Source organism: Maniola jurtina, chromosome 16, assembly GCF_905333055.1.
Source record: "Maniola jurtina chromosome 16, ilManJurt1.1, whole genome shotgun sequence".
Taxonomy (NCBI): Eukaryota; Metazoa; Arthropoda; class Insecta; order Lepidoptera; family Nymphalidae; genus Maniola; species Maniola jurtina.
In genome coordinates this window covers 2295540-2310715 of record NC_060044.1, presented here as the reverse complement: position 1 = coordinate 2310715, position 15176 = coordinate 2295540, and the positions used below count along the sequence as shown (strand labels likewise).

The window sequence follows — 15176 nt, the reverse complement described above, 5'->3', positions numbered from 1 at the left end:
AGATACCCCACTCGGTATAGTTATCTTACTTTGGAAATTGACACACATTTTAATTTTTTTTTTAAAGATGTAACCATAAAATTCACGGTTTTCAGATTTATTCCTTTACTTGTGCTATAAGACCTACCTACCTGCTAAATTTCTGATTGTAGGTCAATGGGAAATACCCTATAGATTTTCTAGACAGACACGACGGACGGATGGACGAACGGACGGACGGACGGACGGACAGACAGACAGACAGACAGACAGACAGACAGACAGACAGACAGACAGACAGACAGACAGACAACAAAGTGATCCTATAAGGGTCCCGTTTTTCCTTTTGAGGTACAGAACCCTAAAAAGTGTTAAAGTTTGATCTCAATCGGTCCAGTGGTTTTACGTGATAAGCGTCCTAACAAATAGTCACATAGAAAATATTGTGAAGCTAATTTCCTACCCATTCTGTAGGCTCTGCTGCATTATTCGCGCTATTTCGTCCATGGTCTCCGACAATACACGTCTTGTGTGAATTTCACGGCTGCCGGCTATTGCTCGTTACTCGCTGGCGTTATACGTTTTGTGCTGCGTGAATTCTTAATGTGCCATGCGATGTGGCACGAATATAGGCTCCATTGTGCCTATATTTTTCATGAAATTCCAAAATTCCATCGCCGCCGTGTGAATCGATTTTGTTCAGACTTAGTAGGTGGTGAAGCCGCAAACACAATAATTCATGTCGCACCTTCAGAGATATCTATCTCACAAAAGCGGCCAAATACGAGTCAGATTCGCTCACCGAAGGTTCCGTCTCTTGGAAGGATACATACTTCTCATTCTGAGGAGACCCGTGCTCAGTAGTAGGCCGACAAAGGTTTAGTCATGATGATGAAGATTTGGAAAACCACAAACGGAATAGTAGGATTTGAAATTAATGATTTTCGGATTTATCCCGTTACTTAACTATTATTAAGTTAAACTAGAAACTCGAAGTTTCTAGTGTAACTTAATAAGAAGGTTTTATAGTACAGCAATTTAGAGGTTTTAGTATTCAGTATTTGTTATACCTACCTATACCTTAATCCGTAATTTCTGAGAAAAAGGGCCTTGACACACCATTACGAATTAATAATAATAATTAATTGTTATTCAATATACATATTACTATATAGGCATATGCAAAATTTTAAATAGCGTAACGTATTTCCAAGAGGCATGAAAATCGCCTAAGGACGCGGGTATTGTTGGACAAAAAGTAGCTAGACGAAGTATCAAGTAGGTATGTAAATAATGCAAGCGAACTGCTCACGTACAAGTACCAAGACTGGCAAGTTTACTAGCATCGCGTCTGGCGGAAACTTAAGTGGAATAAACGCGATTTTAATATTAAATTTTCATTTTGAATGTGCAGTGTAGAAAACGCAATATAGAAGAGAATAAGTAAATAAAATTCTTCATAGAAGTTTATTGATGAAACTAGCTGATGCCCGCAGCTTCGCCCGCGTGGATTGGTCAGACTCAGATCCCCTGCAGCATCAGGATTGAGGAGTTGGAATCCAAATTTTTTATGAAACAATGTCCCAAAGTTCCTCTATCGATTAAAAAAGAAATGACGCAAATCGGTTCAGAAATCTCGGAGATTTCGGTGTACATACGTAGAAAAACACAACCCCCTTTTTGAAAGTCGGTTAAAAACTAGCCTATGTTATTCCCTGGTCAATCCTCTACTTGTCTGTGAAAATCCCGTCAAAATCGGTTCTGCCGTTCCGAAGATTAGCCTTTTCAAACACACAGACAGACAGACAGACAAAAATTTTAAAAACGTGTGATTTAGTTATGGTATCGTTCAAATAGCCATATGATCTTAATATGCGGTAGTTATTTCGAAATTACAGACAGACACTCCAATTTTATTTATTAGCATAGATATAGATAAACCGACTAAATCTACCTATTCTTGTGCTAATGCTTGGGGAGGTACAAGGTATAGATAGTGAAATAAAATGAAATGAGTGTGCTTTTACTATTTAGTAAGGCTTCTCCTGTTTTGACCGAAAGTTCAAATACAAATCGAAAATGGACTTTCATACTTTTCAAATCAAAAGCCTCAATAGCTCAACGGTTATAGGAGTGGACTGAATTCCGGAAGGTCGGCGGTTCAAGCCCCAGCCGTTGCACTATTGTCGTATCCACTCCTAGCACAAGCCTTACGCTTGGTTGGAGGGGAAAGTGGAATGTTAGTCATGATTAAAACGGCTAATATTCTTAAAAAAAAAACTTCTTAAATTCCCATTTAAAACCACCTTGGACGTACCTACACGGCTTGCTTTACAAATACTATATGAGGGCCTTCAAATTTGCCGCAAAGTGCAAGTATATTCATTACTTCGGAATCCTGACCTCTAAACTAGGAAAACCCGTATCTTAGGAGTCAGGGCCTTCCCAAACATTGAATGATTAGTGTCAAAATATTTCATGAAGCGTTGTGTTTTACAAAAATTACTTTACTTAGGTGCTTAAAATATTATTACTGAAATGAAACCTAATAAATATAGCCTTATGGATAAAGTAGCTTTAAGGTTAACAAGTGTAAATTAAAAATTTATAACACCCCCGACGATCCAAAGTATTTGAGTTTTCCAAAACATCATTTTCAAATAAATAATTATGTATTTAGGCAACGTCCATCTTGACAGCTTGACATTTGTCTATTGACATAATATTAAGAACCTAACGGTTATCTAACCTTCTTTTCTACAAGAAAACTAGAAAAGAGCTGATAACTCTTAAACGGCTGAACCAATTTTATTAGATTATAGCTAAGAACACTCTCGATCAAGCCACCTTTCAAACAAAAAAAACTAAATTAAAATCGGTTCATTCGTTTAGGCGCTACGATGCCACAGACAGATACACAGATACACAGATACACAGATACACAGACACACAGATACACAGATACACACGTCAAACTTATAACACCCCTCTTTTTGGGTCGGGGGTTAAAAAGGAACTAATGAACGTTAATATTTTATAAGTAACTAGCTGATGCCCGCGACTTCGTTCGCGTAGGTGTAAGTTTTTTTTAAATTCCCGTGGGAACTCTTTGATTTTCCGGGATAAAAAGTAGCCTATGTGCTAATCCAGGGTATGATCTATCTCCATTCTAAATTTCAGCCCAATCCGTCCAGTAGTTTTTGCGTGAAGGAGTAACAAACATACACACACACATACAAACTTTCTCATTTATAATATTAGTGTGAAGTGTGATACTGTGATAAACACTATTATATGAAAATGTACGTTTATACGAAAATTAAAGCTGGTCAAAATTTTATATACTTACTCGTACTTATATCTTTTAAATATATGCTTTTTTCAATAAAAATAAGTATTTAAGTACCAGAAGCCCGCAATGCGAGTTTTATTCAAGTTGCAGACGTAGACGGGACGAAGCTGCCTAGGGCTAGACTGCGTCCGCTTGGACTTTAATTCAATATTTTGCTGCAGCCTCTTCAATAGTACGTTCCATAACTAGGCACATAGTATAAAGCAGAAATGTGCATTATTGTCACTTCTAAATCATTTTCATTTGGTGAAATTATTATTTTTCTCATTAACGCTTAAGTTAACTAGTTCAAAGCCGGGCGGGGCGTCCCCCCGCCTCATACCCCGATTGCCATGTCGTCCTGTCGCGTATTATAGAAATTATACCATTTACGATGGTACGGTACCCTTCGTGTGCGAGTCCAACTCGCACTAGACCGGTATTTTTAAATAGTAGTTTTAGTTTTGTGAACTATATTTTGTTTCTTTTGTGGTACGTCAACCTAAAAAGGCGGCATTCTCTAACAAAGGCTTTTGTTACAGATGCGACGGGAGCTCAGAAGACGCGAGCGACTTTCAGGAGAGATTAAAAGCTGTCTCGCATCAACTGGAGTCGCTGAAGCAGCATCACAACAACCTCATTTCACAGATAAAGAAGTCTGCAGGGTACGTTTGATATATTTTTAGCTGGCCTCTAAAGCGTGTAACATGACAAAATATTATGAGGTATGTATAGTAGTGCGGGTGTGCGGGGCGTCCCCCCCATCTCATACCCCGATTGCCATCTCGACCTGTCCAAGTACCAAATGGTCAGTATCACAGATTCTTTCGTTGTCGCTACTTGACAAGCAATCGTTCAAACGGTTCTATGAGTCCACAGAAGTTTTTTACGGGTTTATTTCAGCGATCAGCTGTTTGCAGGGTTGTCACATTGGAGTTTTAAGTCCCTATATTTCCCACGGCTATCACACTACGACTTACGAGGCTCATTTTTTATGGTACATCCCTACAGCCCTAGTCTCAGCTTGCCAGAATTTTACGGACTTTATATATAATAGCTTGTATAGAATTTCGGAATATGAATATTTATTTGCTTTGATAAACAGTTACGACGTTATAAACATTACCCACTTACATGTAAAGTTCAATTACCCAAACGTATTTTTTTGTGGAGCTATTGTGATTTGTGAGCCATTAATAAAAAAGAAAAACAATCGCACATCTGAAAGATAAAATTAATTGTGTTTAAGATAAAATAAGAGAAACAAAAAACAATATTCCGACATAGAAACACTTACGTCTTACAATTTTGATAAAGTAGAAGGTCGCTAAATTAGAATGAAGTCATGTGTTGTAATTTTTTTTTTTTTGCAGATTAAACGTAAATCTTAACGACTTAGAAACGTCCGCCCTTCTCCACAATGGCGGCGGTGCATCGGAAGAGTACGAGAATCTCCGACGAAGAATATACTCCAATACCAAAGAGATATGGTACTTTGTTAACCACGAGCTGACGAAACTCAAGGGAGAGGACGTACCGGGTGACAAGATTCAGGCGATACTGGACCAAGTTGCTGACAGAAAAAGGTAGGTTGTTCACCAAGCTTGCTGACTAAATGGGGTATTTAATATATGAGATTGTACTATGTTGCTGGCGACGAGAGAGGCTGACGAGAACGTGTGAATTGTTATTCATACCAGTTTGCTAACAGAAAAAGGTCGGTTTATTTAGCAATATACTGTTATAACTGCGATTTTGGTGGTAGCAATAAGTAGTTAATAAGAAAAGGTTATAATTTCTGAAGTACTGTAATATTAAAGAGATATGGTACTTTGTCTCAAGCTCAAGGGAGAGGACGTATCGGCTGAGAGAAGATACAGGCGATATTGCACCAAGTTGCTGACAGAAAAAGGTAGTTCTCTGACCTATCTTTGCTGACAAAACAAGTTATGTAATAGGTCATATTAGATCGACTAGCTGAAAAAATATGTAAATAGAAAAGCTGACTGACTGAATGTTCTGTCAGCGCACAGCTCAAACTAATGGACGTTCAGGCTGTCTGAAAATAATCTGATATGCAGAACTTTGCACTTTTTGTTGCTGTAAAACCATGTAGTACTAAAATATTATTAGTTTAAATGGGATTGGATTATGTTGCTGATAGAAATAAGTCATATTATGGGTTTATCAATCAGTTTACGAAGCAGTTTAAGGCTACGATCGATTTTGTACCACACTGCTAACGATAAAGGTTGATTTTTGAATGGCGAGTAGACTGCCGTGCGCTGTAATATTTTAATGCAATTTTTCCGCCATAATATACTTAATGAGATTTAAAAAACAAAGCCTTTAAATTGCTTGAAGGGTAATGACTGTAAATGAAAAACCGTATAAGTTTAAAACGTGGTGTATTGGATTTCTTGAGGCTAAGTTTGTATTCTTTGAATTATTTATTAATTAATTGCATGATTCAGACTCAGAAAATAAAGAATACTGCACATTAAATTCTCGACCACTTTCAGTCTTTTTATTACTAAAAAGTGCGCGAAAGACCAATTTTGGGCGTTTAACCACTTTTAGCAAATTAGGTCCCAAAAATCTAAAATGTAAAGTATTTATCATCATCTATTTTATAAAGAGATAAAGTATGTGAGTTTGGATGTAGGGAAACCATCATTTTACTGATTTTTAGGGTTCCGTACCTTAAAAGGAAAAAGGAACTCTTACAGGATCACTTTGTTGTCTATCTGTTGGCCTCTCTGCCGTGTCTGTCAAAAAACCTATAGGGTATTTCCCGTTGACCTAAAATAATGAAATTTGACAGGTAGGTAGGGTAGCACAAGTAAAGGGAAAATTCGAAAAACCGTAAATTTGTGGTTATATCACCAAAAAAATATTAAAAAGTGTTCTACGATTAGACTAGATTAGACAATTACCTACATTAACTCCGAGTGCTATAGGTTAAAAATTACACGGGCGAAGTCGCGGCCAAAAACTAGTCGGCCTATGACAATATAGTAGTTAGATTTCCATGGAAAAGCGTCGCAGATTTTACTGTACGCAATACATATGGTAAACATAATGTGCCACCGGTGGACGGTAATAGGTCATGCTTCGTGTAGGAAGTTAGACATGCTAAATCGAAAAGTAACACGGGCGTCTAGAGAGAAGCTATAAGCATTGTTTCCTTCTGTTCAAATACCAGACCATTAAGTCTAAAAAGTAAATGTTTTATTTTATTATTCAGTAGTTACGTACTAGTTACTTGATACTCTATTTCATCCACGGAGATAAGTTAATATAGGGCTCTAATATGTAATCCCATGCAAATGACAAAGACAAAAACATCAGTGGGTGTTACCCATTTTGAGTGGCAAACCAATCACAAACGAGCCTATGTTTTCGGTAGGTTAGGTAACTTATTAGGTTAGGTACTAGTTGGGTACCACAGAAGTTAGTGATTGGTTGGTCACTTAAAATAATTAACGTCACCCACTGACTTTTTTGTCTTCGTTATTTGTACGGTATTACGTAAAGGGAAAGGATTGCCTAGAAGATGCCTCTTCACGTTTGATTTAAATTCACACAAAAGAACATAGTCACAGACATAGAGAGAGTTAGTAGACAGTCTCTTGTGACTTGTAGACGTGTGTTTTTCTGTGTGTGTTGAACTGCAATTTTCTTGGTTTTATTTTTTAACATTCTGACGAAAACGCTGTCTGCTCCTAGACGAGTTGCTTTATGCGTTTATTCATATGGCGATTTTATCGCGATTTTACGATACTTGCTAACATGTTTTTTATAAAAGCGTGATTTTATGTTGTTAGGAAATAATTTGAAATGCTATTAAGTACATAGGTACAATATAATATAATTTATTATATTGTAAATTAATATTAAATATATAATAAAAATTAATATAATTAAAAATAAAAATTAATATTAAATATATAATATATAATATAATTTAATATTAAATTATAATAAAATGGCTTTAATTGCAGTTTATGATAGTGAAAATATTTATTTGATTCTTTAATTTTTGATAAATTTTTTTATTCACTAAAGACACGCTTAACCACAATCACATCTGATGGAAAGTGATGATGTGGCTTGAGATGGAGTGCATTTATCTAGAAGATGCCTTCCGATGCCGATTCATACTTGTTTTAGACATGCCCGAATTGTATTTAGTACGAAATACAGATCGCGGAAGAGTATTTCAAACCTTAGCCATACGTTTGAGAAATGATGAAAACAAAAACGCAAAACGTTAACCTAAATCCACGTGTATGAATTCGGGAATTAATATTAAATTTTATTACAGATCGTTACTATCAGACCAGCAGAAGCTCATAGAAATCGATGGCTACCACGAATGGCGTAGAACAGAAGCGGCCAACGTCAGCGATCTCATACAGAGGCGGCTCAAGTCCCTACAGAACCCTCCCGACTGTCGAGATTCAAGGAAGGTCATCTGTAACTTGAACAAGGTAAGATCGTTACTATCAGACCAGCAGAAGCTCATAGAAATCGATGACTACCACGAATGGCGTAGAACAGAAGCGGCCAACGTCAGCGATCTCATACAGAGGCGGCTTAAGTCCCTACAGAACCCTCCCGACTGTCGAGATTCAAGGAAGGTCATCTGTAACTTGAACAAGGTAAGATCGTTACTATCAGACCAGCGGAATCTCATAGAAATCGATGACTGCCACGAATGGCGTAGAACAGAAGCGGCCAACGTCAGCGATCTCATACAGAGGCGGCTCAAGTCCCTACAGAACCCTCCCGACTGTCGAGATGCGAGGAAGGTCATATGCAACTTGAACGAGGTAAGATCGTTACTATCAGACCAGCAGAAGCTCATAGAAATCGATGACTACCACGAATGGCGTAGAACAGAAGCGGTCAACGTCAGCGATCTCATACAGAGGCGGCTCAAGTCCCTACAGAACCCTCTCGATTGTCGAGATGCGAGGAAGGTCATATGCAACTTGAACGAGGTAAGATCGTTACTATCAGACCAGCAGAAGCTCATAGAAATCGATGACTACCACGAATGGCGTAGAACAGAAGCGGTCAACGTCAGCGATCTCATACAGAGGCGGCTCAAGTCCCTACAGAACCCTCTCGATTGTCGAGATGCGAGGAAGGTCATATGCAACTTGAACGAGGTAAGATCGTTACTATCAGACCAGCAGAAGCTCATAGAAATCGATGACTACCACGAATGGCGTAGAACAGAAGCGGCCAACGTCAGCGATCTCATACAGAGGCGGCTCAAGTCCCTACAGAACCCTCTCGATTGTCGAGATGCGAGGAAGGTCATATGCAACTTGAACGAGGTAAGATCGTTACTATCAGACCAGCAGAAGCTCATAGAAATCGATGACTACCACGAATGGCGTAGAACAGAAGCGGCCAACGTCAGCGATCTCATACAGAGGCGGCTCAAGTCCCTACAGAACCCTCTCGATTGTCGAGATGCGAGGAAGGTCATATGCAACTTGAACGAGGTAAGATCGTTACTATCAGACCAGCAGAAGCTCATAGAAATCGATGACTACCACGAATGGCGTAGAACAGAAGCGGCCAACGTCAGCGATCTCATACAGAGGCGGCTCAAGTCCCTACAGAACCCTCTCGATTGTCGAGATGCGAGGAAGGTCATCTGTAACTTGAACAAGGTAAGATCGTTACTATCAGACCAGCAGAAGCTCATAGAAATCGATGACTACCACGAATGGCGTAGAACAGAAGCGGCCAACGTCAGCGATCTCATACAGAGGCGGCTCAAGTCCCTACAGAACCCTCCCGACTGTCGAGATTCAAGGAAGGTCATCTGTAACTTGAACAAGGTAAGATCGTTACTATCAGACCAGCAGAAGCTCATAGAAATCGATGACTACCACGAATGGCGTAGAACAGAAGCGGCCAACGTCAGCGATCTCATACAGAGGCGGCTCAAGTCCCTACAGAACCCTCCCGACTGTCGGTATGCGCGGAAGGTCATCTGTAACTTGAACAAGCTAAGATCGTTACTATCAGACCAGCGGAATCTCATAGAAATCGATGACTGCCACGAATGGCGTAGAACAGAAGCGGCCAACGTCAGCGATCTCATACAGAGGCGGCTCAAGTCCCTACAGAACCCTCCCGACTGTCGAGATGCGAGGAAGGTCATATGCAACTTGAACGAGGTAAGATCGTTACTATCAGACCAGCAGAAGCTCATAGAAATCGATGACTACCACGAATGGCGTAGAACAGAAGCGGCCAACGTCAGCGATCTCATACAGAGGCGGCTCAAGTCCCTACAGAACCCTCCCGACTGTCGAGATGCGAGGAAGGTCATATGCAACTTGAACGAGGTAAGATCGTTACTATCAGACCAGCAGAAGCTCATAGAAATCGATGACTACCACGAATGGCGTAGAACAGAAGCGGCCAACGTCAGCGATCTCATACAGAGGCGGCTCAAGTCCCTACAGAACCCTCTCGATTGTCGAGATGCGAGGAAGGTCATATGCAACTTGAACGAGGTAAGATCGTTACTATCAGACCAGCAGAAGCTCATAGAAATCGATGACTACCACGAATGGCGTAGAACAGAAGCGGCCAACGTCAGCGATCTCATACAGAGGCGGCTCAAGTCCCTACAGAACCCTCTCGATTGTCGAGATGCGAGGAAGGTCATATGCAACTTGAACGAGGTAAGATCGTTACTATCAGACCAGCAGAAGCTCATAGAAATCGATGACTACCACGAATGGCGTAGAACAGAAGCGGCCAACGTCAGCGATCTCATACAGAGGCGGCTCAAGTCCCTACAGAACCCTCTCGATTGTCGAGATGCGAGGAAGGTCATATGCAACTTGAACGAGGTAAGATCGTTACTATCAGACCAGCAGAAGCTCATAGAAATCGATGACTACCACGAATGGCGTAGAACAGAAGCGGCCAACGTCAGCGATCTCATACAGAGGCGGCTCAAGTCCCTACAGAACCCTCTCGATTGTCGAGATGCGAGGAAGGTCATCTGTAACTTGAACAAGGTAAGATCGTTACTATCAGACCAGCAAAAGCTCATAGAAATTAATGGCTACCATGAATGGCGTAGAACAGAAGCGGCCAACGTCAGCGATCTCATACAGAGACGGCTCAAGTCCCTACAGTCCCCTCCCGACTGTCGAGATGCGAGGAAGGTCATATGCAACTTGAACGAGGTAAGATCGTTACTATCAGACCAGCAAAAGCTCATAGAAATCGACGGCTACCATGAATGGCGTAGGACAGAAGCGGTCAACGTCAGCGATCTCATATAGAGGCGGCTCAAGTCCCTACAGAACCCTCTCGATTGTCAAGATGCGAGCAAGGTCTTAATAATAGGGTCATGTTCGTACCCTTCGGATACGGAACCCTAACAATGTCTTTTCAAACCTATATAAGTCGTATAATTGAAATTGTCCCGAGTTGAACTATAGTAGTTAGATTGTACTCGATGATTGCAGGAAGAATGTTATTGGCATGCCGGGTTGCAGCGTTTGTTAGACTGTCTAGTCTATCCTATGGCTTGCAATTTTAAACCGACATGATAAAAACACATACAAAAAAAAAAACCGGTCAAGTGGGAGTCACCGAGGGTTCCGTACTCGAGTATTTTTTTCTAATATTTTGCACGATAAATCAAAAACTATTATGCATAAAAAAAAAAAATCTGTTTTAGAATGTACAGATAAAGCCTTTTCATAGCAGAGCCCTTTCATAGAGTTTCTTGCTGGTTCTTTTCGGTAGGAACGACATTACGAACCAGTGGTAGATTATTTTGACGATTCAAAAGCAATAGTTAGTTTAATTGAATAAAAATATTTTGAATTTGAATTTTGAATATGATACCCCAATTTGTATAGTTATCTTACTTTGAAAATTGAAAATACTAATTATTTGTTCATTAACACATTTTAATTTTTTTTGTGTGTAACCACAAATTCACGTTTTCGATTTTTTTTCTTTACTTGTGCTAAAATACCTACCTACCTGCAAAAAATCATGATTCTAGGTCAACGGGAAGTATCCTATAGGTTTTCTTGACAGACACGACAGACAGATACAGAAACCGTGATCATATAAGAGTTCCGTTATTCCTAACGGAATTCCTTAACCTAAAAAACATTGTTAAAAAAAGATTCCAACGAATTGAGAACCTCCTCCTTTTTTCGAAGTCGGTTAAAAACTAACAAAACGATCATCATCGTGTCATCCTCATCGACCCATGGCCGTCAATACCGAGCGGCCATGTTTATGAGCCAATTCATTACATTATCCCTCACTCTTGATGTATAGAACATATAAGATCTTATATTTATCTAACGTGAAAATAATAACACTGTCATGTATGTTTGTACATGTGCGCGTGTCTTATACAGGATAATATAATTAGTTGAGCAAACATACTAAATACGTCCACAGTATGGACGGGTTTCGGGTCGATAACCCATTTCGTCATATTTGGACATGTTTTCAGCTTGTAGACGCTAATGAGCAAACTAGATTTTATTATACTAAAGTAGGAAAAATACTATACAAATCTATATTGTGCCTATAACATACAAGAACTGATTTCGGCAAGATTCCGTTTAGAAAGCGGTTTTTTATCTCGGGAAATCAAAGAGCTCCCACTGGATTTTTAGGGTTCCGTACCTCAAAAAGAAAAACGGAATCCTTATAGGATCACTTTGTTGTCTGTCTGTTTGTCTGTCTGTCTGTCCGTCGTGTCTGTCAAGAAACCTATAGGGTACTTCCCGTTGACCTAGAATCATGAAATTTGGTAGGTAGGTAGGTCTTAAGGCACAAATACCGGAATAAGTCTGAAACCCGCGAATTTGTGGTTACATCTTTAAAAAAAAAATTAAAATGTGTTTCAATTTTCAAAATAAGATAACTATACCAAGTGGGGTATCATATGAAAGGGCTATACCTGTACATTCTAAAACAGATTTTTATTTATTTTTATGCATAGTAGTTTTAGATTTATCGTGCAAAATGTCGGAAAAAATACCCGAGTGCCTCAGTGCGCGAGTCTGACTCGCACTTGGCCGGTTTTTTAAATCCACGCGATGGATGCCGTGGGTATTCCAATCCATATTCATAAATGCGAAAGTGTGTTTGTTTGTTGGTTTGTCCTTCAATCACGTCGCAGTGGAGCAAACGATCGACATGGGTATAGTTAACAGGCTACTTTTATTCCGGAAAATCCAAAAGTCCCCATTGGATTTTTAAATACCTAGTAAATAATAGTTTTTTCATTCTTATCGTAATGATTGATGAGTGAGTGAGGTTTAATTTGCTATCTGAATTGCTGTCTAAGGTCACCATACTATTTAATAATACCTTGACCTTGACAAACCAAGTTTTATGATTTATGGAATTGGCACGATTATTAAAGTTAAAGAAATCATTATACGATGTAATTGTTTTATTGATGTAACCTTAATTTCTTATAGTCGAGTGAAGTTAGCACATTTTTCTCGATTCAATATTTTGAAAAAAAAACACAATTAAGGGGTTATAGTGGTAAGACAGACAAGACTGCGTGGAGTTGGCGTGCTAGGCACGTTTGTAATGGTTGAGAGTATGAACGTTTCTCCATTATCCGATCCGTTATCGGTATCGGGCGCCAATACGATTTCGGGGCAAATAAATTGTATGAAATATATACCTACCTGCCTTCCAGATTGTCCGCCCCGATATCGGATATCGGAGCCGACGCCCATGAGCTGTCGGACAATAAAGTTTGCGTATACGTGTGCTATACCTTTGTTACCTGTTATCTCCCAAACCCACTATAATCCAAACTCCAAAGTTGCTGATCGTTCCTCTCTGTGTTAGGGACAATTCGCAGATAAACTTTCAGCTTTTATAAAATAACGAAGGTCGCTGGCTGTCTCCCTAATCTTCATTTTGTTAAAAAAATATGTTAGGGCCAAGATTAAATAAAAATATGGCCCAGGAGTTAAGTTAAACTTTACACAATAAGTCTATTTGTTTCAGGGTTGCGGTTTTGGCTGCCAACTCCATCACATAGTGTACTGCCTCATATTCGCGTACGCAACAGAGAGAACCTTAATCCTCAACTCTAAGGGCTGGAGGTACAACAATAAGGGCTGGGAGTATGTCTTCCACCCCATCTCTGATAGCTGCACCTCGGCCTATGACGACAAAGTGGTGCAGTGGCCTGGTAAGAAATTTGTGGTATACTAACTGTGGACTTGTGCGGTTTTGCTGTCGTCTTATGCAGTAGTGTTGAGAACTTGTGCGGATTTGCTGTCGTCTTATGCGGTATTGTTGAGGACTTATGCGGTTTTGCTGTCGACTAGTGCGGTATTATTAAAGACTTGTGCAGTTTTACTGCCGACTTGTGCGGTACTGTTGACGACTGTGTACTGTTATTCTTCCTTTTTAACCCCCGACCCAAAAAGAGGGGTGTTATAAGTTTGACGTGTGTATCTGTGTATCTGTCTGTGGCATCGTAGCTCCTAAACTAATGAACCGATTTTAATTTAGTTTTTTTTTTGGTTGAAAGGTGGCTTAATCGAGTGTTCTTAGCTATAATCCAAGAAAATCGGTTCAGCCGTTTGGAATTTATCAGCTCTTTTCTAGTTATTACTGTAACCTTCACTTGTCGGGGGTGTTATAAATTTTTAATTTTCACTTGTTAAATCATTGTATTGTTTTTTGTTATTGTTTCAGCCGCGTATGACGCAAAAGTAGTGTCACTGCCATTCATTGACTCAATCACGCAGAAGCCAAAGTTCCTGCCTCTAGCAGTACCTTCGGATTTAGCACATAGGTATTTTAATATTCAAATAGAGATGTTGCCTACTTAACAGGGCTCTCTCCGTCACTTACTCCATAAAATCGTAGTTCCAATTTCATTTGAATATTAAGCAACCAAAATCTTTGAAATTTTGCAGACATGTTCTAGAAACTAATATCTGTGTCTGTGGTGTTTTAGATTTTTCTAAAAATATGTAGTTTTAAAATTACAGGGGCTCAAAGATTTGTATGTAAATTTTTAAGACCGCGTAACTTTGAAACCGAATATTTTAACAGAAATCTGGAAAACCACAGACATAGATATTAGTTTCTAGAATATGTCTGCAAAATTTCATGGACTTTGGTTGCTTAATATTCAAATGAAATTGGAACTACGTTTGTATGAAGCGAGTGACAGAGAGACTCCTCTTAAGGCAACGCCAACTGAGTAAGTTCCTGTGTAGTGGAGCGGTGCGGGAGGGGTGTAATGACGTGACGCGAGAGCTCAGTGATTCGTCAACTTGTGATGACTCACCCTCCCGCACCGCTCTACTACCGCAGAAGCATCCTCAATTATGCGCTATACCCAGTGGCGTGCACAGGGTTTAAGGCGATGGTAAGCAGTACTTAGGTAGGTATCTCCTTACTGGCAAGTCATCAAGTATAATGAGAATTAAGCTATTTCAACTAGGATAACTCTTGGGTAAGCAGTGCTTTTATGCGTTAATGAGCTGCACGCCACTGGCTATACCTACATATAGTCGTTGTATACTTTTTATCCAACGTCAAAACGCTTGCCTTGTAAGAGTGCTTGTATGAAATACATAAATGTGACGCCATGATTACAATACAATTTGATGTAATTTGACGTACTTCTTTCGTTATTCCGATAAATTAGAACGGTTCCGTCTATTTAATAATTACTAAGAAATAATTTAGTTTTGACGTAGGCATGGATGCACCCTATGTCAAAACTAAATTATTATACGATCTAGAATAAAAGATATGATAAGAAGAAAAAAAAGATATAAATAAAATTATACGATCG

General features: G+C 39.3%; 1 protein-coding gene across 2 annotated transcripts in view; it reads left to right on the top strand.

The window, feature by feature from the left end:
* LOC123873333 (alpha-(1,6)-fucosyltransferase) overlaps positions 1-15176 on the top strand; it is a 29520-nt gene that overhangs the window by 6322 nt on the left and 8022 nt on the right. For both annotated transcript variants that reach the window (XM_045918144.1, XM_045918145.1), the window contains 5 exons: positions 3853-3975; positions 4684-4896; positions 7638-7803; positions 13364-13550; positions 14063-14162. In XM_045918144.1, the coding sequence (XP_045774100.1) occupies positions 3853-3975; positions 4684-4896; positions 7638-7803; positions 13364-13550; positions 14063-14162 (789 nt within the window). The remainder of the gene's footprint in view (positions 1-3852; positions 3976-4683; positions 4897-7637; positions 7804-13363; positions 13551-14062; positions 14163-15176) is intronic.